The sequence below is a fragment of the Ceratotherium simum genome, chromosome 29, assembly GCF_057802395.1.
Source record: "Ceratotherium simum simum isolate JZ-2026a chromosome 29, ASM5780239v1, whole genome shotgun sequence".
Classification (NCBI taxonomy): Eukaryota; Metazoa; Chordata; class Mammalia; order Perissodactyla; family Rhinocerotidae; genus Ceratotherium; species Ceratotherium simum.
Window position 1 is genome coordinate 7,771,903 of NC_141928.1, and position 26,739 is coordinate 7,798,641.

The following is a 26,739-nucleotide window of genomic DNA, read 5'->3' on the forward strand; positions in this document are numbered from 1 at the left end:
TCCTGTAACTGACTCCCCCCACCCCCAACATCCTCCTTTGTCATTGGCTGAACATGGTATTTAAGACGAGAATTTCTGCTATTGTGTTGAGAAACGCAGTGTCCCTGGTTTCTCCCATGTATACGTTATTAAACTTGGTATTATTTTCTCCTGCTAACTTGTCTTGTTAATTATTTGGCCAGCCATAAGAACCTTAAGGGAAGGAGCAGAGGGGGATTCTCCCTCTTCCACCACAAGTACATATTTGAAACTTACTCTAAAACCTTTTAGGAAAGAAATATATACATGAAATAAATATGGCAAGATATTAATTACTGACTCGAGGTGTTGGTTTTATGGGTGTTCTTTATATAGTTTTCTTTTTAGCTGTTCTGTACATTTAAAATTTTCAAAGTGAAGTTTTTTTTAAAAGTACCTTTCAAATAAAACTTGCGATGTCCGACTACCCGTGAAAACACTTGAGATCTGGCAGGCTCGGATCTGCTCCGTTCCCACCTGTCCCAGCCCCTCACCAGCTCAGGCGTTCACAGTGACTGAGCCCGAGTCTACACTCCCGCCTGGTGCAGCCCCTGCATCTTAGAGATGTGGACACGGAGGCCGAGAGGAGCGGCCTTGCCTGGATGCTGCCTGAGCTGGATCCACACGCAGGCTGCCCGCCACACCTGTGTCCTTAAGTATTGCACTGGCCCCTCTCTCCCTTCACCCCCATCCGCAAGGGCCCTCCCTGCTGAGGGACACGTGGATCCTGCCAGGCTGCCAAGTGGCACAAAGTGGACTCACAGCCCCCAGCAGGCCGCCCTCAACCTTTGTCTTGGAACCTCCACGAGCCGCACCCAAGAGCGGGTCCCCAGCTCTGGCCCAGGAAGCAAATGGCCCCACGCGTACCCAGCAGCACAGCAACATGGAAGGAAATTGTTTAAACCATTTATTTGACTCAAAGTTGACGCACACATGCTCTACCATACAAATGTTGGAAGCTGCAACAAATCGCGTGCCAGAGGCAGTGCATGGACGTGTAAACAAAGATGAAATGAAAATGCCACTTCTGTGTGATGTGGGAGCAAATCAGCACAGGCCGGGCACAGGCCCAAGATTACATTCACAGCGCAGGGTAAGTGCAAATGAATGGAATGTCGGGATGGAGGAGGGCCACCCCAGCTCCCTCCTGCCCAGGAGGCTGCTCCCTCCTGGGCATCGACCTCGGGGAGGTGGATGTGGAGCCAGAACCAGGGTTAGTGCACAGCGGTCCTCCAGCCTGGGGAGCGGGAGGGAGGATGTGGGGAGGGGGGTGGGCTCAGAGAGGATGGGCCCCGCCCCACATCCCCCCTCCCATCTCCCCTCTCCCGCTCCTCCATATGGGCAAGCTTGCCGCCCCTGGGGCCCCTTTGCCATTCAGGGGAGCCTGCAGGCCAGTCCTCCACCTCCAGAGTACGGGGAGCCAGGAGGAATCTATTTCTCTCGCAGGCCTCTCAACCTGGGAAGGGGCAGACCCTCAAAATAAAGTGTTAAGGCAATAAATAAAACACCCCAGTGCGGGTGAAAACACTGTGAGAAGTGCGCCTGCAGGGCTGACAGAAACCCTCAGCGTGGGGACAAATGCCACAGCCTGCCTGCAGCAGGGAGGCGGGCCCACACTGCTGCGCGGCCCAGAGCGTCTGTGCCCGAGAGCATCTGTGCGTCGAGTTGAAGGCAAAAGTGCCAGGCAAGTTTCCTGTCCCAATGAGGGCTGGGGAGCTGGTCCAGCCACTTACATCCTCTGATCTCCCCTCACGTGGTCCCTGGACCCCCTCACTCCTGGGGCAACTGCCAATGGTAGCAGAGGTGACGGGCCCAGGATGACCCCTGGTCAGAGCCCCCAGCTCAGCGCTGAGCACCACCCAGGGAGTTCCCAGTTCAGAGAGGGAGGGGTTGGGGACGGGAGGACCAGCCCCACCTCCTCCATCTTTGGTGGTGGCAGAGGTGGGAAGAGAAATGAGAATCTTTGGCAGGGCAAGGGAATGTCAGAGGACAGCCTCCTGGTCCCTGCCCAGACGTGAGCACAAGGAAAGCAGGTCCACCTCTGTCCCACTCTGGGTGGTCCAGGCCTGCCACCCACCAAGGTGCCCCCCAGCTTCACTCTCTGGAGTTGCAAACTCTCTAGGGTGGTGGCAGGGATGCGGGGCCATCAGGACTGGCCAGATTAGATTAGATTCTGAGACCATCCAGCCCAGGTTCCTTCTAGCTCAGAACATCCGTGACCTGCACCACAGAGCCCTGCCACCCCCACCTTTCACCGCCACCCCCCCAGCCCCACGTGTCAGCAGCCCTGGGGAGGTTTTAGGGTCCCACACCCAGGGCACCCAGCTCTGCCTGTCCCAATTCTCCTCACAACACCTTCTCTCTCTCGCTACCTTCCTCTCCCTCGGGCCCCAGTGGCCACTGGTCTAGCCTCTGCCTCCCCCAGGGACAGGTGAGGGCACTCAGGCAGGCCCCTAGGGGCTCCATCCCTCTCCAAGAAAGTTTGCCCCCTGGGCCTTGGGGACTCCCAGGTGATGGGGGACAAGGTCAGGGGCAACTGCCTTTGGCCACCACGGCCTGGGCTCTGCCTTTGCTGATGGCCACACCCCAGCCCTTCGATGCCAACCCAAAGATGGGGAGGAAGCAGCCTCCTCTGCCCCCCAAAGCCCGCGTCGTCACTAGTGCAGCTCGTCCACGGGCCCATTCTCGCGGGGCAGCACGCCGTTCAGGCCCACGCTGCTGGCCGCCGGCACCCCCAGGTAGCCGAGCAGGATCTCACTGCGGCGCCGGGACAGCTGCAGGATGTCGTCCGCGAGTGCCGGCACCGCCGTGTAGCGCACATTGTCCAGGTCGAACATGTCCCTTAGGTACTGCACGATCTGGTGCTGGGGCACAGGGCTGGCATGGGGCCCCGCTCCCCGCCACCAGGGCCCTCCACTCCATCCAGGGCCCCCTCCTGACCACTGGAGTCCCAACTCAGACTCGTCTGTCCTCGGGCTCCTGCCCCCCAGTGCTTCCTCTGGACCCACCTGGGCCAGGCCCCCCGTGGGAGGAGCAGCCAGCTCTCTCCAGGCTCCCCCGCCCGGCCCTGTCTCGGGGAGCAGGCCCAGGCCCTCGCTGCACTCCTGCACCCCCCGGGGCTCCTCTCCCAGGGGCCGGGCAGAGCCTGGGTGGGCAGCAGCAGCCCTGCGCTCCCTGTTTACCTTGAAGAAAGCACAGACTTCAGAGAGCTGGGGCTTGGGCCCGAGGAAGCCGAAGGCCAGGACGGGGCTAACGTGCTCCGATACGGAGTAGAAATGGGAGATGAAGCCATCGGGCACCTGTGGGGGGCGGCAAGGCTGAGGCTGGGACGGGCAGGGTGAGGCGGCCAGGCGCTGGGGTCGTGTTAAGGGAGGCCCGGCTCCCTCACGTGCTTGCCGGGTGACCCTGGGCAAGTGACTGTACTTCCAGTTTTCACCTCTGCTGGACAGGGAACCACAGGGCTGCTGTGAGGACCGCACGTGGAGGGGCCCGAGGCGGGCTCGGCACAGGAAGTGGCCGGTGCACATGGCAGTGGCAGCTGGTATCAGCCAGGCAGCAGAGCCTGGCTGACAGAGGGAACATGGACTGTAGCCCAGAGAGCGCGGCCAGCCGCCGCCTGCGAGTGTAGATAACAGCAGCCCAGTGGGCGGGAGGAAGGCTGCTCTGCCTGCTCCGGGGGCACCCTGCCCCCACCCAGCCACCTCTGCCAAGCCAGCTGCCACTCCTTTGCATGTGCCCTGCCCCCCTCTGAGGACACCCTTCCCCTCTTCTGATCCCTTCGCCAGTTCCTGATGGCCTACTCTGTGCAAGGCCCTGGTGGAGGAGATGAAGTGGATCCACCGGTGCCTCTGAGGCCTCCTGGTCAAGGGGGACTCATGGCAGGATGGGTGCCAGTGCTGTGACAGAGGCCAAAACGTGCAGCAGGGCGTGGGGGCTCAGCAAGGCCTCCCTGCACCAGCCCCATTCCTCCCCACCCTGTCCTGTCTTACCCCCAGACCGGGGGCCAGCACATGCCGAACGGAGGGTCAGCTGAGCTGGGCACCACACCCAGGGCCCAGCACGGCCTCCCCAGGCACCCTGTGGGTCACTCACCATCAGCAGCCTCCTCTTGGCTTTCAGAACTGACCAGCAAGCAGTGGCCAGGGCCTAAATCAAAGACGAGACCCCACCAGGTGTCAGAATAACAGGCTGGGCCCGCAGCCCCTACCTATCTCCCGGCCCTGGACCAAGCCCTCACCCCCAGCTCACCCCACCCCAGCAGGAAGACGGGGCTTGGTGCCTGAGCTCTGCTGTTTCCCGCCCCTCGATCAGGAATCAGACATACTGAAATCTGAATCTTGACTCCAACTCTTACTGCTGTGGGTCCCTGGACTAGCCACTGAACTTCTCTGGGCCTCAGTTTCCTCTTCTGTAAAATGGCCATGACCTGGCACCCCCACGTCATTCAGTGTGGGGATCCATGGTTACTGCCTGTAAAAGACCAGCTCCGCCCCCTCCAGACCCCGCCAGGCCACACAGCACAGCTGCCCTGTGGGGTCCCTGTGCTGGCTGCTCTCCTGCTGGTCCTCTTTTCTTCCTCATATTTTAACTTAATTTACTAGGATGCATTAACATTGAAGAGAATTCATGCCAGCACAGAATGAGTCAAATTAACTACTCAGTGAAACCATAGTACAGAAGGAAAATGCACAGCACACTGGTTCTAAACTGGTGCACAGCAGAGCAGTGGGATCCCCTGGGAAGCTTCTCCAGGGCAGATGCCTAGTCTGCCAGGCCTGGCAGCCCCAGATCGCAGCGGGCAGGAGCCTGCCCAGCGGGTGACTGCTGCCTGAAGGGTGGGGAGCCCAGCCGTGGTGCCAAAGCCAGGGATGGAGGCCAGTGGGGTCGATGTGAACGCATGGGGTCACCTGAGTGTGCGTGCACTTGGGTGTGGGGGTAGCACCCACCGTCTCCTTGAAGCTGTCTGACAGCCAGCGGTTCCTGAGGACAGCGAGCACGGAGGACGGGGGGTTCTCCAGGTCCTCGAAGGCGTCCATGAGGATGAAGTCCAGCACAATGTCGAAGAAGCTCATGCAGACCACCTGCAAGAGGGCAGGGGCGCTCTGAGGCCTGTGGCGCCCGAGCTGCAGGGCCGCTGGCACATGGGAAGACTGAGGCCAGAGCAGGCAAGGGTGACGGGGGCCCTGGGTGGGAACACATGGGCGAGCAGACACATCTCTATCTGCAATGGGGGCAACTGGGGCCATCTCCCTCCCAGCCTGAGGCAGGGCAGGGCAGGAACTGGGGGCTTGTAGCATGATGGTGCCATCTCAGACCCCGGAATCAAGGCAGAGCTCAGCACAGGCACCCCCTCCCTGCTCCAGGATCTCAGGTACGAGGGTCCCCAGGATGCTGGGGCGCAGCACAAACCAACCCACCCCACGGCCCTCCAGCTCCAGCCGCGTGGTGGCCCAGGTCTCCGGCCGCAGGGCGTAGCTCAGCATCTCCTCGTAGCTCTCCAGGAAGCCTTTGGGGCTCTGTGGGGAGAAGCACAGCCTGTGCTGGTCATGGGAGAGGTCCCAGACCCTGCTGGACTAGATCCTCAGGGACAGGTTGGCCCACGGGTGGGGGACACACCATGGCAGGACCAGGGCCTATCCCTGAGCAGCAGCCATGGAGAACACGAGGCAAGAAGTGTCCCCTGCCCACCTCAATGTGCCTGTGCAGAGACCAGGGGATGTCCGGGAGAGACCCGACACTAGGGCGCAGCTGTCTCAGACCAGCTCGTTACTGAGTGCCGACCGCCTTCCAGGAGACGCGCACACGCTACAGCATGAGCTCACTTTGGAAAGATGCGTGAGGACATGAGGCTGAGCCAGGCAGCCAAAGAGTCAAACCTCCACGACCTTGGGCCTCACTGGTGAAACGGGAGAAGTGACAGCCCCACACTCGTATGGCTGTTCTGCGGGAGTCGACGAGCTCACGATGTAACACAATCAGCCCAGCGCCTCGACCGAAGCAATGAATAGTGTAACAGACAGCTGCTGCAGGGTGCTAAGACTGCAGCACATGGGGCGAATTCCTCACTCTCTGGGCCCGTGAGGTTCGGCTGGGGCTTACGACATGATTTGCAGGCGTGGACGTGCACTTATGGACATGGAAAGCTAGTACGTGCAGGGACTGTTCTAATACGGATCAACTCATTTAATGCATACGGTCCTCTGAGGGACGTTCCAGATTACACCCACTTTACAGATGGGAATAGTGAGGCTTCGGGAAGTCAGTGGTATGCCCCAGAGCCAGGAAGGGTGGAGCTGACAGAACGGCACAGGCAGGTTCATCAGGAGCCACGGGCGGAGGAGGCACTGAATAGATGTTCACCAAAATGTGAACAAGGTGGGGTTGGGGACAATTTGTCTTCCTTTTTCACTCTCGTCTTGTCATAGTTTTTTCTACAATGAGCCTGAATCATTTTTGTAATCATTAAAAAAAAACTATTTTCATTCAGTTTTAAAGAGAATTTGCTAGGATGACCCTGGGCTGAGCCTCAGTTTCCTCATATGTAAACGAGGATGACGGAGAAGATAAGAGTTGGCCCTTGCTGACACTGTGAGGGCTGCTCAGCATGTCTGACTTCATCTCACAGCGTCCCCGGGACACGCCCATCTACACACGAGGAGACCGAGGGACCGAGGAAAGGATTCCCATCTGGCCCGGGGACACGCGGTGAGGAAGTGGCCTGATACTACAACTCCAGCGCGGGGGCGCTGCCCGCAGAGCCAGCGTCCTCTCAGACCAGGCCTGCCCCGGCCCCGCCTGCCTGGAAAGACCCGCCAGGGCTGGGTCTGTGACGGCTCTTCCCAGGGCTCGGCGCTCAGGAGCTGCTCAAGCCATTTAAGCCTCTTCTTGATTTTTTTTTTTTTTTTAATTACCTTTTTTTTTTTCTTTTTGGTGAGGAAGATAGGCCCTGAGCTAACATGTGCCAACCCTCCTCTTTTTGCTGAGGAAGACTGGCCCTGGGCTAACATCCATGCCCATCTTCCTCCACTTTATATGGGACACCTGCCACAGCATGGCCTGACAAGCGGTGCGTAGGTGCACGCCCGGGATCCGAACTGGCGAACCCCGGGCTGCCGCAGCAGAGCACGCGCACTTAACCACTTGTGCCACCGGGCTGGCCCCCTTGATTTCTTAATAAGAATGAAGCCTAAGTCCTGCACTGGGCGGAGGCTGGAGAGGGGAAAGTCACGCCTCCAGACCCCTCTGGGAGCCACCATGGAGTGGGCGGTCTGCTAAGCTCCTGGCATCCACTGCAGCCTCACTTTCCTGTCCCTCACTTGTTCTTCACTCACCCTCCTGGGGAGCCCACAGGGAACAGGCTAAGAGCACGGCTGGCGCCAGGCCGAGCTGGGTTCAGGTCCCGGCTCTACCTTTCCCTTGCTCAGTGACTCGAGGCCACGCCCCTTCCCCTCGAGCAGGGCCCTTTACCTCCCCAGGTTCGGCTTCCTTATCCACCACGTGGAGACTGTGGGCAGGCTCGAGTGAGCTACCGGGAAAGAAACGTGAGTAAAGCACTGAGCTCCTTGCTTGGTGAAGAGCAGCTGTGGGGAGGAGAACCATTAATGTTTATGGAGCACTGCCCCGTGCCAGGCCCCGGGCTGGGCACAGGCCTGTGCCAGGAGCGCTGTGGTCCAGGCCCTTGTGGAGCTCTTGGAGTAATGAGGAAAAGGACAGGCCAACCCGCAAGCAGGACACGGGGTTATGGGGCCAGGCTGGGTGGGGTGAGCCCAAGGGCTCCTGGGCCCCAGGGGACGAGTCAGGTGAAATCCTCCTGGGGAAAGAGATGGCCGGTGGGGACGCAGAAGACGGGTGACCAAGGAAGAGGGGCAGGGAGGGGAACCAGGGAGCTTCCAGATACTGGTATATGTTCCTCTTCCTGACCTGGGTGCCAGGTACACAGGGGTTCATCTTTTCATTCATTAAATCCTACAGATACATTTTTACACTCTTATATGTATATTTCACAATAAAGTTGTAAACAGGAACAGAGAAGAACTGAAGAACAATGTTCCAGGCACAGAGGAACCAGCACACGCAAAGGCCCAGATCAGGGAGAAGGTCCGATGTGCACTAGAAACTCTGGGCCCTCCATCTAGGCAGGGCCAAGTGCACAGAGCAGCAGGCCACGGCACGAAGCTTGGTCTTCACACCAAGGGCACTGGGAGCTGCCAATGAGGATTTTAAGTGGCTGGGTGACGAGGTCAGGCGTGCATTTTAGAACTATGACTCTGGCATGTGAGGAGAAAGGACTCAGAAGGGAGAGGTGTGTTCAAGAGCTTTACTCAAACGCATCAAAGAAAAGAAACACAAGTGGCTGATAAACATGAAAATTCATGCGACCTCATTAATAATCAAAGAAACATAATGCAATGGATAAACTAAAAATTTAAAAGATTACTAATACTCAGCATCAGCCAAGCTGTAAGGGGACACACTCTTATCCTGCTGGCGGGGACGTAAGTTGTCAAGGCATTTAAAATCTGGCAGCCTTCTAAATATCTGAGCCCAGGACCCAGTAGTGCCACATCTTAGGGCTTTGCCCCCCAGAAAACCTCACAGGTACTGAAAGAGACTGACTGTCATAGTGGTGTCTGTGATAAACACAGCCCAAACGCCCATCCACAGGAGAAGCAGATAAACCACAGACTGGAATACTACGCAGTCAGTAAAAGTAACTGCTGCTACTGACCCAGAAAGATGGACGGGATATACTCCAACATGACAAAATATAGCTATAGAGCACTATAGGACACAAACCAAGCTCTGGAAATTAAATAACAATGTTCAAGGATTACAGTCTATGAAACTGAGCAGGAGGAACATGTATCAAACGGCAGGCAGTGGTTCCCTCAGCAGGTGGGGTACAGGGAGACCTTCTGTGGTTTGCATTTCATGGTCGGTGAATTTTGTAAAACTACTTTACATTGTAATCCGAAATAAAAAGCAATACAGTTCCGTGTTTTTCAAAATTAGCACAGGAAAAAACCCCAGCCCTTTCCCAGCTCCCCCACCGCCTACAGGATGAAGTCAAAGCTCCTCGGCTTGATTTCAGATGGGGCTTTTTTTTTTTTTTATAGAACCAAACAAAAGTTAAAAAAGTAAAAATTGAAAAAGGCGAGGAGGGAAGAAAACCTGAAGGAAGAGCCCCCAGCCCAGCTACCTTCTCAGCCTTGGTCATCAGGCCTGTCACCATCTGCCGGCCGACCTCCCCAAAGAAAAGCTGGTTGCTCTCGTCTTCCAGGAGGCCCTAAGGGGGAGGCAGGGAGGGGATGAGCTGCCGGGCCGCAGGTCCCCAGAGCCGGCAGAGAGGGCAGCATAATGGGCTGGGTAGGTGGCCCGTCTGCACAGAGGAGCAGGTGTGGCGGCAGGCCCTGACGGCCCCCATTCCTGGCTCATCCTCCCCAGGTGCCCCGGACCGCACGCACCTTGAAGGCCTGCCGCACACAGTGGAGCTTGGCCAGAAAGTCCTGGTCACTGTAGCAGCCCAGCAGCTCTGTCCTGGGGGGAAGCACAGACAGTCACACCACTGGGGCCCTGCCCAGTGACGCCCCACAGGGGCCAGGGTGGAGCCGTGGGTGGCCCTGCCTCGGCCTGGCAGTGTGACCTCAGATAGGTGCCTGCCCCTCTCTAGGCCTCGGTCTCCCCCAAACCAAAGTTAGAGGCTGACTGGATGCTCTCTGAGGACGTGTCGGCCTCAATGGCACTGGGCGCAGCTGGCAGGTCTGGTCATGGGGGGTCGGGCTGACCTCGGCCTCCTTTAGGCCCCAACCCTCAGTGGTAAAGGACCAAAATGGCTCAACTGTTCCCAGCTGGCAGAACGCCAGGGCAGGGGCTGCCACCCACTCTGGGCTGGGCTTTCTGGACAGCGGGAGGCTCCCTGGTCTGGCTCCCCTTTATCCAAATCACCGAGGCCTCGGCTGGAGCTGTCAACCATCTTCAGTCGGGGACTCCAAACACATGGACTTAAATTTGGAGTCATGACCAAAAGCCAAATTCTGAATTTCACATCATACATTAAGATGAATAAGAAACCTGAATCTACCACAGACAAGAAAACAGGCAAGGAGAAGTCAGGTGACTTGTCCAGGGCCACATGCTACTAAGTGGCAGAAGCTGGAGAGAATCCGGGTCTGTGTGTCCCTAGAGCCTGGCTTCCAGGCCGCCGCTGAAAGGGGGTGTATCAGGACACAGGGCTTAGGAACAGTGCCCACCGTGTTTCTGTGGTTGGACTGCTCTGAGAACTCAGAACAAGTACCAACTGTTGTTATTTTATTAGTTAATTACCTTAATTTGTCATTGTTAATTCCAGACCCACCTGTCTTGGTACTTGGGGCCATCCTAGGCCCCCCGCGACTGAGGCAGGAGCCATGGCCAGCCCACCACGGCCCTCAGCCGGCCCAGCCCAGCTGCGTCCTCACCAGCACTGCTGGCTTCTCTGGCCTCCTCCAAGGGAGACGGGCCCACCCCACCTGCCTCCTTCCCCACACGCTCACCTGAGGGTCCGGCAGAGCACCTTTCCCTCCTTCACCAGCTGCAGGGCCTCCTCGTAGGCGGCAGCGGGCCTGGAGAGTGGGATGGGGTAATCTCCGACCTGCAGGGACTCAAAGAGCTGGGGGAGGGCACAGGGGAAGAGAAAGGTCATGTCAAAGCCTGTGTCAGCAGCATCCCGGGGGAGGAGGGCGTCTGCCCAGTAGACACCCTGGGGGCCGACCTCTCCGAGGGAATGCTGGCACAACAGGCAGGAGGCCCGGGTTCAAGTCCAGTTCTGGCCCTCAGCGTCCCCATCTCCAGGGCCCCTTTCCAAAGGGGCCATGTACTGGACACTTGGCCACATCCTCCCACCCCAGGCTGGGACAGCCGGGCTGACACATGTGGCCGTGGCAGGAGACTAATGCCAAGCAACGGGCACGTCTGGAGGAGGAGAGGTCAGTGTGGGCTGAAGCCAGTAGAGGAGGGGACCCCTGCCATCCCCCACAGGACCTATGGCCCCTGGCTTCTCAGGCCTCTCTGTCCCCAGCAACTGCATGGAGTCCCCGGGGAACAGCACTTGATGACTGCCACATTCTGCTCCCACCGGAGGAAATGCCTTCACGTTCCCACGACCTGGTGCTCACCCCGAGGGTCGCACAGGGGGCTGGCCTTCACTCCACCCCATCCCTCTGCACCCATCCCCCCGCCCCTAGTCACCTCGGTAGCGGAGAAGAAGGAATCCTCCGAGGTCAGGCTGTCCTCATCGTCCGCCCGAAGACGCAGCGAGCCCTCAGTCAGGGGCAGCATGAGGGTCCGCTCTGGCAAAGGCAGAAGGGCTGAGCCAAGATTGCCAAGATCACCAAGCTTTGCGGAATGTGCGGATGCGAAGCCCACCGACGCCCAATTCTGTGGCGGACGATGCTGATGACCGCAAAGCTCCCATTTACTGAACACTTGTGCGTGAAGACTCCAGGCTCGTCGCCTCAAATGAGTGACCTCCTTCAATTCTACCACATCCTTGGAGGTGGGCACAGTCAGGTGTGGAAACGAGGCTGCTGAGGGCAGCACGGCCATGCCACTGGACCCTGAAACCTGGTGGCCCCGGAGCTCTGCAGGGGCAGACTGCTGTGCTGTGTGGCCCTGGGCAAGCTGCTTCCTTTCTCGGACAAGCTGAAACTTAGCCACTGATACCAAAGGGCTAGAGGGAGTCCACAGGCCACTCACTCAGCATTCCCATCCCCACCCGCTCAAGGGCTCAGGGGGTCCAGGGCTTCAAGGGCACTTAGCAAAGGTTTGCCGGACAAATAAGCAGAGGCCACAGCCCTGAATGCCCAGTAGCCTTCTCTGCCACGTGGGGAAGCCATAAGAAGCAGGATTCTTCCGACTGGCAAAGCCACTCGGGGAAAGGCCAGGGGAGGATGTGTCACCTTGGCCAGCCCTTGCTGAGCCTGTGTCCCCATTGGCAGAGCCGGGGAGCTGGACACTCAGGGTCTAATGGTGCCCCCTGGGGCTGACAGCACCTAGGGAAGGACCCTGGGGGTCCCATTCGGCGCACAGGGTCCCGCCAGCCGCAGGCACTAGGACGACATTGGCTGTTTGGCTGAGGAACTTCATTCCCCGGCAGCAAGGCTATGCCCCTTCCCCTCGAGGGGGCGGCAACAGCAGGACTTGTGTTCTTCGTCTCCAGCCTGCTTTGGGCTAATCTCCATGCAAGCCAACCCTTCCACCCGCCCGGTGCCCGCAGGACAGGGCTCAAACCAAAGGCTGGAACAGCCGCCAGGAGAGATGTTGCCACCCAAGTCCCCAGGTCTGCTTCCAAGGGGATGGGGCAAAGCACACTGGGGCCTCATGCCAGCTCTGCTCCTACTTGCCACCTCTGTCCCTCGAGGGGCCTCTGTTTCCCTGTCTGTGCAATAAGGCACTGGATCAGATGAGGTCTGAGGGCACTGGGGATTCTGGTTTGCCTGAGGCACTGAGGGAGCCACACCCTGTTTGCTCACTGCCCCCCCCCGCCCCACCCCCAGCCTGCGCCCGGGGCCCAGCTCACCGAGGTCCAGCAGCATGCTGTCGGAGGGGAAGGTGGGCCCAAACTCCTCCTGCAGGTGGTAGGCCCGGTGCAGCAGGGCCTCCAGCTTCTCTGCAAACTCCCTTCGCTGTGACTCTGGCTGCAGTTACAATGATGACCGTCAACCCAGGCCCTCCAAGCTCCCGATGCTAACCAACCCTTCCCTCACCAATGAGGGGGGGTCCCAGCCCTGGGGGAAGGGCAGAAGGCTCTGGGGCCCAGCAGCAAGAGCACAGGTCTAGACCTGAGCCGCTGCATACAGGAGCCACCAACCACGCACGGCCAGTGAGCCCACATGTGGCCAGTTCCAACTGAGATGTGCCGTAAGTAAAAGTACACACCAATTTCAAACACTTGGTACCAAAAAAAAAAAAGAGAGAGAACACAATAACTCAGTGATTTTCCATGTTGATTACATGTTGAAATGATAACATTTTGGTTATAACTAGATTACATAAAATCTATTACTAAAATTAATTTCAACCGTTTCCTTTTGCTTTTTATCGTGGTCTCTAGAAACTTTTCAATGAGACACGTGGCTTCCTACTGAACAGTGCAGCTCTAGATCCAAGCAGACCGAGGTCCGACCTTGGCACTACCAGTTCTGAGCTGTGTGATGTCGAGCAAATAACCTCCCCTTTCTGAGCCTCAGTTTCCTTATCTGTCAATTGAGATAAGAGGGCCTACTCCCTAGGATTTTAGCGAAAACACAAGGAGATAAGGTATGCAAAGCCCTTCAGACAGGACTGGCCCGGGGTGACACTCGGTGCATGCCAGCTATTATTGTAACTCTTGTCCTTGCTACTATAATAAGAGAGCAGTCAGGAACCCAGGAAGAGCCAGGTTCAAACCGTACCGTTGCTGTTAACTGTGCACGCTTGGAAGGCACTGCACCCAGGCACGCAGCCTGTGGCTCAGTGACCTCCTCGCTGCCCTCTGCCTCCAGGCCAGGGCACGGGAAGAAGAGGGCAATGCTCCTTTGAACCCAGGAGCTTCTGGGGCGAGAGGCCAGACAGGGGCAGGCCCAACGACTCTGTTTTCCACAGAGGCTGCCAGATCCTGCACCTGCTTGTAACTACACCCCAGGGAGGAGACAAGGGCTGACTCGGGCCTGAGGCCACTGGGGAGAAAGAGCCAGGAGAGCTCAGACCTGGACGGTAATGATGGAAATGGCTGCCTTTCACTGAGCGCTTGTCCTGGACCAGGTACTTCGCTGTCAGCCTCATGGTATCTCTCAAAGCAGGATATTACTATGACCCCATTTCACAGAGAAAACTCCAGGAGGTTAAGTGGCCCCGCCCACCCAGCTAGAGCCTGGTAGAGCTGGGATTGGACCCCAGGCCCAAAGGACCCCAGGCCCGGGCCTGCCCAGTGGCGCAAGCAGTTAAGAGTGCACCCCCCGCTGCGGCGGCCTGGGGTTCGCAGGTTCAGATCCCGGGCGCGCACCAACGCACTGCTTGTCAAGCCATGCTGTGGCAGCGTCCCATATAAAGTGGAGGAAGATGGGCATGGATGTTAGCCCAGGGCCAGTCTTCCTCAGCAAAAAAAAAGAGGAGGATTGGCAGATGTTAGCACATGGCTGATCTCCTCACAAAAAAAAAAAAAAAAAAAAAAAAAGGACCCCAGGCCCAATGGCCACTTTGCTCAGTTCTCTGACAGGGCCAGACCTGCTCCATGTGACCAGGAGAGCCTTGTCGCTTGGGCAGAGATCTGCCAGCTCTTTCTCTGTGAAGTGACCTTGGATTAGGGAATGGTTTCTTAGATATGACACCAAAAGCACAAATGACAAAAGAAAAAATAGACATATTGAACTTCATCATAATTAAAAACTTTTGTGTTTCAAAGGACACCATCACGAAAGGGAAAAGAACACACAGAATGGGAGAAAAGATCTGCATATCCTATCTCTGATACAGGACTTGTATCTAGACTATATAAAGAATCCTTACAACTCAATAATAAAAAGATAAATCACCAATTTAAAAATAAAGTGAAATCTGAATAGACAGTTCGCCAAATAAGATATATAAACGGCCAATAAGCACATGAAAAGATGCTCAGCATCATTAGCCATCAGGGAAATGCAAATCAAAACCCACAATGAGACGGCTAGACACACCTACTAAGACGGCTAGAATCAAAAAGTCAGATAATAACAAGTGTTGGTGAGGACGTGGAGAATTGGAAGCCTCGTACACTGCTGGTAGGAATGTAAAATGGTGCAGCCGCTTTGGAAAAACAGTCTAGCAGGTCCTCAAAATGTTAAACATAGAGTTACCATATGACCCAGCAATTCCACTCCTGAGTATATACCCAAGGGAATTAAAGACGTACGTCCACACAAATACTTGTACACAAATGTTCCTAGCAGCCAAAAAGTGGAAACAACCCAAATGTCCATTAACTGATGAATGAAAATAAAATGTAGACTATCCATAGACTTGAATATCATTCAGCAATAAACAGAAATGAAGCAGTGATCCATGCTCCAAGGATGAACCTCAGAAACATTAAACTGTGAAAGGAGCCAGTCACAAGGGGCACATATTATACGACTCCATTTATAGAAATGCCCAGAATAGGCAAATCTATAGAGACAGAAAGTAGATTAGTGGTTGCCTAGGGCTGGGTGGGATGAAGGAATGGAGGAGGGGTGAGTGCTAAGAATATGAGATTTCTGTTTGGGGTGATGAAGATGCACACGACCCTGTGACTATACTAAAAGTCACTGAACTGCACAATTTCAACTGGTGAATTTTATGGTATGTGAATTATACTTCCATGTGAATTATATTTCAATAAACTTGTTAAAAACCCTTTAGCATAGAAAAATGCCTGGAAGGGCCGGCCCCATGGCTTAGCAGTTAAGTGCACGCGCTCCGCTGCTGGCGGCCTGGGTTCGGATCCCGGGCGCGCACCGACACATCGCTTCTCTGGCTATGCTGAGGCCGCGTCCCACATACAGCAACTAGAAGGATGTGCAACTATGACATACAACTATCTACTGGGGCTTTGGGGGAGAAAATAAATAAATAAAATTAAAAAAAAAAAAAGAAAGAAAAATGCCTGGAAGGATACAAAGAGGTTCTGTCTGGATGAAGAGTTATAGGCATCAATAATACTGATGACAAAGATCATTCACTGAGCGCCGACTCCGGGCCAGGATCACATGGCTGGTACTCTGTCCCACCGAGGACACCGGGGCTCAGGGAGGTTGAGGGCCTCTGCCCATGTCACACAACCACAAGCTCTCTGATCAGAGCCTCCCTCTCTTTTCTATTTCTGTAGTTTTCACTATTCTAAGAAGAATATTTACTTGTTTTCACAATAAGAAAAACAATGAAAGGTCTATAATTTTAAGATATTCGTATCAGCAACAGATACGTCTGCAATGAAGCCACCTCCCTTCATCTCTAAGGCACTCCTGCAGGCGCCCATCGTCTGCCCACACGCAGAGTTGACCTGAGGCAGCTGCACCCACGGGCCCTGAAGCATCGTTGAGCCCCAGACACTTCCTTCACAGCCCACAACCGCAGCGGTCATGCCTGGGTGACGGGCTTCTGAGCTAATGCCCCCAGATGGGGTGGAGGGCACATGTACCTTCAACTTGTTCCCGGCTGTGCCAGGCATGTCCCCTGCCAACTGGCTCCAGGCCAACAGAGGCAGAGGTGGAGGAAAGGAGGCCGGGAGTGGAGCGGGGGAGGCAGAGTAACTCTCCTCTCCTGGTCCTGCCTCACACCACATCCCTGCCCCACTCCCCCAGTGGGGACAACCCCTGCTGGCCAGCCCCCACCGTGGTGTCAGCTCCCACAAGAGGTGCCCAGCTCCTGCGAGCTGGGCACGCCCCCTCCAGCCCTGGGCCTCTCAGCAACTCCTCCACTTGTGCAACCAAGTCTCTGGATTAAACTCTCTCCTTTTTCAACATCTGAAGTTGTTCCCATTTCCTGGCTAGACCCCAACTGACTCTCCAGATACTGTCAGACTGCTCCCCAGAGAGGTGCCCCCACAGACCTCGCTCCAGCAGAGGACAGGAGCTCAAGGGGGTTTGGGGTTTTTTTTACATACAAAAAAGTATAAAGAATAAAACAGAAACAGCCCACAATACCACCACCTACACAAACCTTGCCTATAAAGCATGCGCCTGAAATTACAAAAGTGAAACAGTAAAGAAAGATACTGAAAAGCACAGAGGAGTAAAACAAAAGCCTTTGTCCACCTTTCCCTGCAGACCCTCTCCCCACAGATCACTGTTAACACATCCTGTGTCTCTGTCCGGAGGAGAATAAAAGCGTCCATACCACCAGCAGTCACCATCAGGCGTACATCTGCACGGATGTGTCTTTTTAAAAATGTACATGCATGGGCCATACTGTACACATCATACATCTTGCCTTCCTCACTTCATGATATACCATGGAGATAGCAACGTATCAGCCCACACAGCTTTCCCTCAGCCTTTTAATGGCTGCGTAGTATTCCAGACGCTACTGATAGGCATTTAGATAATGTCCAGTTTTTCATGTCTTTTAACTATTACAAAACAATGCTTCAGTGAACATCCACCCTACCACATATATTTGACGTGCTCTTCATCAAAATTTTTTACTTTAGCTTTTTACTTTATTTCTCTTTCCTGATATAGAAATAATGTTCACTGTAGAAAACTTGGACAACGCCAAAAAACGTAAAGACAAAGGCCGTGTAAGCCACTCCACTATGAGCACAACAATTTCCCTCCTGGCTTTCCTGAACACACGTATTCCTCAGAGTTGGGACCAGGTGTGATCATCACCGTGGTTTATGGAGTAACGACCCAGGGCCAGGCATGTGCTTATAATAAGCACGTTATGAGAATATTTCACTTGGTTGGATCAACATCCTGGTCAAGGGGAAAACTGCCACCGAAGGGGACAAGCGACTGGCTAGCAGGAGGTGGGGCTGCTAGTCAGCCTCCCGAAGTCTGGCTGCCCCTTTGCCACGCCACCAACCTTCTCCAGGGCGGGGATAGGAAAGACACAGGGGAGGATCACCTACCTCAGACAGTGCCTCCGAAGCAGTCTCGGGGTTCCGGAGGTTGTCCCTCGGCGTGGGGGTGCTGCCGCTGTCCCCCCTCTGCCCCACGCTCAGCGCCTGCTCCCACTTCTGCAGAGCCTCCTCGAACAGCTCCATGCCTGAACACAGGCGGGGAGAGGAGGCAGAGGTGGGCCCCAGCAGCCGGGGAACAGCCGGACCCCACACAGTGGCACTCAGGAGGGGCCCAGGAGAGCGAGGAGGCAGAAGAGCCCCAAAAGACAAACGCGGGCAGGACCGTGTGGGCCGGGTCCTGACCACTCTTTCAGGGCTGGTCAGTTCACAGGCCTTCATTCAGATGGAGACTGCCCCATCCAGAAATAGCTGGAAACCACTGAATGAGGGTTCTGGGGCGGGGAAAGGGGTCTGCAGAGCAGACCTGGAGAAGTGTCCTGAGCCCCGCCTGGGCTCCTGGGAGGAGGCCATTCCTGCCCCCACCCTGCCCCGGGAGAGCCCCGAGGCCGGCCTCCTGGCCTGTACCTTGCATGTAGAGGCTCTCGGCATTGCCGTCGCTGGTGGTCACAGACTCCTCCATCCCTCTGGCCTCCCACGGTCCCGAACTCGCAGCCATGGGGCTGGATGAGTTCACCGCCACCACCTGGGCGCCAAGCAGCACAAGGACCCAAGGGCAAGGGGTGACGTCTTCCCAGACCCTCTGCAGGACCCCTGAACCTCCCCTACAGCCTGACCACATGCCACACGCCCTCCCCAAATACCGTCCTGAAGGTGCCCCTGGCCACAGCGGCCAGGCCCTCAGCAGGGCCTGGTTCCACCAACTCCAAGCTCCCGAGGACACCTCACAAAAACTGCCGGAGCAGGAGGCAATACCGAGGCCAACGTTCAGCCCTGAAACCAGCAGCCCCCTACAAAACCCGCCCTCGGCCCAGTCCCCGCTCTGGGCCCCCTATCAGTCAGACTGGGAAGACTGAGGCAGCACCCACCACGCCCAGGGCGGAGCAGGACCTGCTCTCACCCACATCAGCGGCCACCCGCCCTGCCCAGCCGTGGGCTCCTGCAGGACAAGAGCCATCTCTTGCTCGCCCCTGGGTCCCCAGGGCAGTGCCCAGCTCAGAGATAGGGCTGAGTGCTCGCTGAAGGAATTAATAACTACGTGAGTGAATAAGCCAAAGTCATTCCCCATGAGAAAATAAACTTCTCTTTGTCTTATTTATCTCCATGTCCTCAGCACCCAGCAGAGTCCCCGGCACAGAGCAGGTGATCGCTCAATGTGTGATGAATGAATGAATGAATGCACTTTCATAGACAGTATCTTCCCCAAGAGACCCCCAACTTCTCCCTCGCACTCTCCACCTTTCTCTCACCGAGGCCTGGCACTCGGTAAGCGATCAAGGGCAATCTCTGAAGGCACGCGTGGATGGATGAATGCAAGAACAAATGAATGAATGAAATCTCTTCTCCCACCTTCCTACCAGTCCATCAGCCCCCTGAGGACAGAGACTGAGCCCCAAGGCCGTGACAGGTACGCTGGCGCCCTCCCCCAGGTCCTCACCGAGGCCAGACTGTGGGAGGACCCTGAGCGCTTGCTGGGCTCGATGGAGGAGATGCCGCTCAGGGTGTCGTTGCTCTTGCTGCTGGGGCTCTGCCCCCGCCGGCTGGAGTGGCCTGTGAGGAGCAGGAGAGCAGGGGTCACGCAGGCGTCCCACCCAGCCTTTGCACAGGCCGTTCCCCACTCCAGACCACCCTCCCCTTCCTCCTCATCTGGGAGCCTGTCCCGACCTTCTAAGTCAGGGTGACGGCACAGCACCCCAAGCGCGTGCACTTGGCCGAACAGTGCTGGCCCCTGCTTGTCATCCTGCTCATCACCACAGTGTCAGTCACCAGCCATAGGGCCTGGCCGGAGGAGGAGCCAGATCTGCCGGAATAAGGTCCAGCTACTCCCCACCTCCTTCTTACCCGGCTTCCCCCGTGTTGCCGACCCAGTGACTGATTTGGAATTCTCCTCCTTGCAAAAAAGGATTTGAGGCAGCAACTTTTTAAAATACTCAAAAGATTTTTTTTTTTTTAAGTGAGAAACGTAGGGAAGGGAAAATAAGGTGAAAGCAGAGATGGTGGTGGTGGTCTGAGGTTGGTGCAGAAATGGTTCCAGGTTCCCAGGGGCCAATGCAAAGTGGAAACCCAGCTACACCCGCGTTTCTCAGGTCCTGTTCTCAACCAGTCGAAAACTTCTTTTCCTAATTATAAAGATAAAACTTCCCTTTTGCAGTGGTAATTCACAATTAAAAGCCATTTTCACACAGGGAGACTTTTGCTTCTTAGAACAGGTTTCTCCCAAGATGAGAGCCTCGGCGAACCCCTTGCCTCGGAAAGAGATCTACACGACATTCAGGCATGGCAAACACTGCATTGCTGGGTTACAACATTAACAGGCGCCAGAGAGGTTTTTAAAGCCACGCCAGCAGACACAAAACAGGTCAGCAGCTGTAGGGGCTGGGGGTAGGGGAGCGGGGCTGACTACAAAGCAGGGGATTTAAAGGGTGATAGAACAGTTCTTGACTGTGGTGGTGATTATATGACTATGTGTTTGTCAAAACTCATAGAATTATATGCCAAAAGGGGTGACTTTACTGTATGCAAAGTAAACCTTAATTTTAAAAAAGAGGGAGGGGGGCCGGCTCCGTGGCTTGGCGGTTAAGTGCGCGCGCTCTGATGCTGGCGGCCCTGGTTCGGATCCCGGGCGCGCCCCGAGGCACCACTTCTCCGTCCAACGCGAGGCCGAGTCCCATGTACAGCAACTGGAAGGATGTGAACCTATGGCATACAACTATCTACTGGGGCTTTGGGGGGAAAAAAATGAATAAATAAATAAAATCTTAAAAAAGAGGGAGGGGCCGGCCCGGTGGCGCAAGCAGTTAAGTGCGCGCGCTCCGCTTCGGCAGCCTGGGGTTCGCAGGTTCGGATCCCAGGTGCGCACCGACGCACCGCTTGGGAAGCCATGCTGTGGCGGAGTCCCATATAGAGAAAGATGGGCATGGATGTTAGCTTAGGGCCACTCTTCCTCAAGAAAAAAGGGGAGGATTGGCACTGGATGTTAGCTCAGGGCTGGTCCTCCTCACAAAAAAAATAATTAAATAAATAAAAAAAAATAAAAAAAGAGGGAGATGAGGAAAATACCATCTGGCTCAGGAACCATACGGCCCTTCCTGCTCCTAAGCCAGGGGACCTCCCTCCCTGGACAGAGGAGCTCTGCCCTACCAGCCCCCTCTGGACCCGGGTGCTCCCAAAGGTCCTCAGATAACAAGAACAACCACTACCGATGGACACATGCATTGGCCGCCTCACCCACTGAATCCTCAGAACGGCTCAGAGAGGGAGGTTCTACTGTCATCCCCAGCTCACAGACGGGGGGAACTCGGCTTTGAGACAGGAAGTCCCTAGCCCAAGATCCCACAGTTAATAGGGGCCCAGCTGGGGCCTGACCGCGGGTCAGGCCCTTCCCTACCACCTCACACCTACCTTTCTTCACCGAGGGGACCTTCCTGGCCAGGAGGATGGGGAGGGGCACTGTGCCCAGATGCTCGCCTCCCATCTCGGGGCCGACCTGCTTCTTCCTCCGCCGTCGCCTCTTCAGCTGGTGGGCGGCCAGGGCCAAGGCCACTGTCCCCAGGGCTGTGACAAAGAGGACCTTCCGCAGGCCTGGTGTCAACCGCAGCTGCGAGAACGCTGTCTGCAGGAAAGAGGGAGGCAGCTGGGTTACGTGTCCCCAGGAGAGCCCTGAGGCAGGCAGGGCTGCCCTGGGGAGCACCAAAGGGGCAGGGAATGCATCGGGCACCCGGGGGATATTTGCTGACCAGGAATGAGGGAGAGGCAGCCACCTCGGCGGGGGGACCAGGCCAGGCCCTCTGAAATGTGGACCACAGAGACATAAAGAGGGGGACTCGGGGGAACAAAATGACAATGCCAAGGAGATGGCATCTGGGGTCCAGCAGGTGTCCTAAACCATCAGTCATGATCCTAACAGCTCCAGTGACTGAGTGCCTGCCACGCCAGGCACTGCACCCGGATTTTACCCGCGTTGCCTGTCTGAATGCCTGGCATCTTCCAGGTGAGAAATCTGAGGCTCACACGGGTTAAGACACATGCTCAAGGGGACAGAGAGACAGAAATTGAACCCAGGCCCCGTGGCTTAGCGGTTAAGTGCGTGCCCTCCGCTGCTGGCAGCCCGGGTTCGGATCCTGGGCGCGCACCAACGCACCGCTTCCCCGGCCATGCTGAGGCCGCGTCCCACATACAGCAACTAGAAGGATGTGCAACTATGACATACAACTATCCTCTGGGGCTTTGGGGAAGAAAAAGGAGGAGGATTGGCAATAGATGTTAGCTCAGAGCCGGTCTTCCTCAGCAAAAAGAGGAGGATTAGCATGGATGTTAGCTCAGGGCTGATCTTCCTCACAAAAAAAAAAAAAAAAGAAAGAAATTGAACCCAGGTCAGCCGACCCCATTTCTTAATGACACCTCGAAGGTGAGACATTCACTCTACCCGACAGTTGCCTCTGTACGCTTCCCTGCTCCTCCCTCACTCTCTGCCTTCTGGACTGGGAGCCCCTGGGGTGGAGCTCTATCCCACAGGACAGACACTTTAGGAAGCATCAAGAGGCCCTCAATCATTTGAGGTTGGCAGGAAGGGGCATTACTGACCCCTTTTATAGAAGGAGAAACTGAGGTCAAGAGTCCATATGGCCCTGGGGTAAAGACCAGGCTCGAGGCCTAAGCCAGTCCTTCTTGTTCTGATCAAAGAGACACCAGATGCCTAGAACAGCAGTGAGGGCGCAGCTTTCCCAGATGCTGAGGGACCCTGGGATGAGTGGTCTAATGTTTCAGGGACCAGAGGAGTGAAGGAGAAGACCATAACCCACCCCAATGTTTACCTGCCCAAACGTCGTGTACAGGAACACAGGGATCTCGGCCACTGTCATGGCCAGGGCCTGGATCACGGACATGCCCTCAGTCCTCTGGAACGCCATGGCAGGACCAGCACCCCAGGCAGGAGCCCTCGGGGCTGAGAGCTTCCAAGGAGAACGTCTTCAACTGGCTGCTGGCTGGGTCTCGGGCACCATCCAGGGCCCAAGTGGACAGGGACACACATACCAGAGGTTCCCTCCACAGAGCTGAGAAAGACGACCAAGTCAGACACAAGCACGCGCGCGCGTGAGCATAGAGAAACGCACACAAGAGTGCCCTGGGAAATGAGACGAGAGCGAAGCCTGCGGCCAGGCCGCAGCCTTCTGTACCCGCCAGCAGGGAGGCACTGAATGCTCCAGAGACCTGCCCACCCGAGTCCTGGGAGCAGAAGGCAGCGTCTCTGGTACGCTGGCCCAAGACTGGACCCAGGGCTGGGAGATGAAAAGGTCACTCTCAAACTTGGGGCTTTCTGCCACACTTTCTCAATCTTTTTAAACCCATGGCCCATTTGCTAAACAAAAATCTCAGGCCTCTAAAGGGTCAGGACCCTGAGGAGAATCATTACCTCTTTTTCACCTCCCCCAAAGCCAGGAATGTTTTACTTCCAGTAGACTGTATTACGAAAACAGCAGGGCATTTCCTCAAATACTAAGCTACTACACGTTATGTGTGTATTTCATGCTGAGTTCTTTACATATGTTATTTCACTGAATCATTACAATTCTGTGAAGTACTTGCTATCTACCTCCCCAACCCCCTAATCCCACCAATTTCCAATGAGGAAACTGAGACTCAGAGAGGCTAAGTCAGGAGTCCAAAGTCACACAGCTAGTAGGAGGTGGAATCAAGACTTGGACCAAGGTCTACTGGACTTTAGAATCTGTGCTCAATACTACCCTTTTGCTAAATTTAATATGGAGCATGAAGTGGCAAGCCCCCAGCAGAACCACAGACTACAAGGGCAACTTCCCCCTGGGGCCTTCTGAGAGCCCCAGGGTACCCCACTGCCCCATTCCAAGGCCAGCGAATGGCCTTCGCTGACCAGTGGCTTGACCACACATAGCCCAGTCCCCAAGAGCCTGCAGGGCGCTCCCCAACCGCCACCACCAAGGCCAAGGATGCCTGCAAGGTCTCGTGGGACCTCAAGCAGAAGGAATATGCAGCCTGGGACAGACCCTGTGTACCTGGGACGGCGGCCAAAGTCACTGGACCAGCACGAGAAACGGCTTATCCCCAGTGATTGGGAAGGATGGACAATCCCATCAGTGTAGCTCTAGGGCTAAGCTGTGTGTGGGTGAGAGGGGTGGCAGAGAAATGTTCTAGGGCTGAGGAATCTGTCCTGTTGTCAAGGGTAGGAGACATCCTGCCAGGAGCCTACAAATGGAGCTAAGTGACCTCCAGCGGTCAGGGCCCAGGTTAATATCATAAGCCACCCCCTCACTCCCCCAACCTGGCCTACGCCTCAGAACGAGGAGGGACAAGCACATCAGAGGATCAGCAGCTACTCTTTCCCAAGCACTTACTACAGGCCAGGCTAGGAACAGGCTCTCCAAGGAGGGCTTTTAGTCTAGTCACTTACAGAACCCTTGCAACAACCACTGTCTAGGATGGGGAAACTGGGCCTCTGAGAGATAAGCCACCTGACCGAGGTCACTGAGTAAATAGCCAAGCTGGGATGTGATCTCAGCTCTGGGGGACCCCAAGGCTGTGGTGTTTCCCCTGAGCTGCCTGCTACAACCACCACCTCTCCCTCGATGCCACACCAGAAGGACTTCCGGGCCCTCAAGTGAGAAGACCATATGAAGTTATGGAGATGAGCCTGAACACACGCTCCAAGAGTGAGACAGGGCTGGAGGCCTGACGTTTGTCTGCAGCAAAGACAAGAGCGATCTCTGCTGTCCCAAGTGAGAAGAAGAGTGGTAGGTACAAGGTGACAACACCCACCCCCAAGCCGGCTTCACGCCAGGGATGGAGCCAGATCCAGCCCAATCGTGCCCTATCCATCCCCCTGGCACTTCTCCAGGATGACAAGCCCATGGCAATGTCCCCCAGCCCGTGGACACTTCTAATGCCTTCCCCACCTGGGCAGTCATCTCTCCCGCCCTACAACCTTGGGCAGGAACCTCTTCATTCCACCCCCACCATGGCACTTACAACATCTCTAGCCTGGACACCCACACCTTCCACCAGGGCATCTCCTCCCTTGCCCTGGACAATCCCATTAATGACTCTGGCCTAAGCAGCCCCCCTTTCCGCTTTAACCCCAGCAATGTCCCCGGTCCAGGCACTCCCTCGAGCCACCTTCTGCCCAGTCTCCGTTCCTTCCACCCTGGACACCTCACCAGTCCGACGGGGCCAGGTACGGGGCACTCCCGAATTGGACCTCAGCAATATCCTTGTCTTGAGAATCTACTCATTCCATCCCAGACATCTCTTTTCGCGGCCCAGGGTCAGGCCTCCTCCTCTCTTGCCCCGACCCCCGGAATATCCTTGAGGGTCGTCCAGATACCCACTATTGCCGCCCACGGCCGGCGGCGCACCTGCTCCTTCCATCCCGGGTACTTTCCCAGCCCGCGTCAGGTACCTGCGTCCCTGCCCCGATCCTCGCAACGTTCCAGGCCCGGGCATCTGCTCACCGATCGGGTACCTTCTCCTTCCACCTTTCGCGCCGCCCACGGCCCGGGTACCTGCTCATTCCAACCTGGGCCCTCCTAGTCCGGCTGAGCCCCGACACCTGCGCCTGCACCCAGTGCCTCGCGTAGGCCCGGCTCCCACCCGCTGCCAGCCTCACTCCCGCACCCTGCCGCGCCGCCCGCCCGCCGGGCTCGACCCGGGCCGCCACTCACCCGGGATCCCATCGCTGCGGAAGGGCAGCGTCTCCGTCCCCGGCGCCCGCGCAACCAACCTCGCGGGCCCGGGGGCGTGGCCTCACGAGGGGCCAATCCTCTTTTGGCCAATGAGCGTCGCCGAACCGCTCCGCGCTGCTCCGGCCTCAGACCAATGGGGTGGGTCACGTGACCAATCTGGTCTCTCCTCTCCTAGCTCTTTGCCCCGCCCTCTAAGTGCGGTTGAGGCGCGGAAGTCCTGTTTTCTCTCCTATGATTGGCCATAGGGATTAGATTGACACGGGCGGCTGAGTGAGGCGGGGCCGCTCTTGAAGGGACTGAGGCGGAGCAATCAGGTTGGAAGGGACTTTGTGGAAGGAGGCGGCGGCGGTCTGAGCTCTCTTATTTGACTCTTCTATCCCTACCGGTCCCCACGTGGACAAGTCTTTCCCGCCCTTCAAGCGCCCGTTTTCAAATGCCCACAGCATCCTCCTACACCCTTGCCACTCTCCGTCTTCTTCTGGAGTTGTTTGCAAAAGTGCCTCGTCTCCCCTACCAGATAGTGTGTCCCCGAGAGCTGGAGTCGAGTGACTCACTTCTGATCTGTGCCTGGCACTAAACACTGGGTTTGGAATCAGGCGGACCTGAGTTGGAATCAAGTTCTGCCAGTTCAGCTCTCCGGAGTTTACAGTTTACCCCTCTGTAAAATGGGAATGGAATGCTTGCCTTGCCCGAGTCACAGGGCTTTGGTGGGAATCGGAGGAAAAGAGTGTGGCAGCCCTTTCATAACTGCGAAGAGCTGGGCACATCTAAGTTTTTAAAATGTAAGTATCAGTAAGGTCACATTCTTTCATTCAACAACTCATATTTATGTATGCCAGCCATTTGGCTGGACATGGGAGAACAGTGGTGGACCAGATATGTGTAATTAAGATACTTAATTACAATCGTGTGATATTGCTCTCATGGAGGAAACCCAGGAATGTGAGGATACTGAGGGGACCCCTGGGCTTGCATGGGGAGGTGAGAGACTCCAGAAAGAAAGGGACATCTGTTGACTCAAAATAACCAATAAACATTCTATAGATAAGAGAAATAAGGTGAGTTTTACTTGAGCCAGAGTGAGGGTTATAACCTGGGAAGGCCTTTGAAAGTGTTCCAGAGAAGCATGTTTTCAGTACAGCCATATGTTTTTAGAACAAAGAACATACATTAAACACACCCAGGATACATTTTCATCAAAGTTTCAAAGAGATATTTAGTTGCAAATTAGCACGTAAACGTGACCCTGATGTCAGGACAGGGACTAATCCAGGCCTTACCAATAGGGGG

At 56.0% G+C, this 26,739-nt stretch overlaps 1 protein-coding gene across 4 annotated transcripts; it reads right to left on the reverse strand.

Moving 5' to 3' along the window:
• Window positions 1-912: 912 nt before the first annotated feature.
• On the reverse strand, window positions 913-25,492 carry MIGA2 (mitoguardin 2). 4 transcript variants are annotated; one of them, XM_014782243.2, is made up of 16 exons: window positions 25,429-25,492; window positions 22,549-22,788; window positions 21,137-21,347; window positions 19,173-19,285; window positions 18,143-18,260; window positions 17,627-17,763; window positions 12,575-12,692; window positions 11,245-11,345; window positions 10,551-10,666; window positions 9,483-9,555; window positions 9,218-9,304; window positions 5,436-5,534; window positions 4,965-5,099; window positions 4,111-4,164; window positions 3,201-3,317; window positions 913-2,882 (listed from the first exon to the last, which is right to left on the reverse strand). In XM_014782243.2, the coding sequence occupies exons 2-16, from the start codon at window positions 22,642-22,644 to the stop codon at window positions 2,676-2,678; spliced, it is 1,782 nt and encodes a 593-aa protein (XP_014637729.2). In that variant the 5' UTR covers window positions 22,645-22,788; window positions 25,429-25,492; the 3' UTR covers window positions 913-2,675. The 4 variants fall into 4 exon arrangements, with proteins under 4 accessions (XP_014637729.2, XP_087275073.1, XP_087275072.1 ...); XM_087418947.1 differs by having other exon boundaries at window positions 11,245-11,363; XM_087418946.1 differs by having other exon boundaries at window positions 913-3,317.
• Between the last annotated feature and the right edge of the window lie 1,247 nt (window positions 25,493-26,739).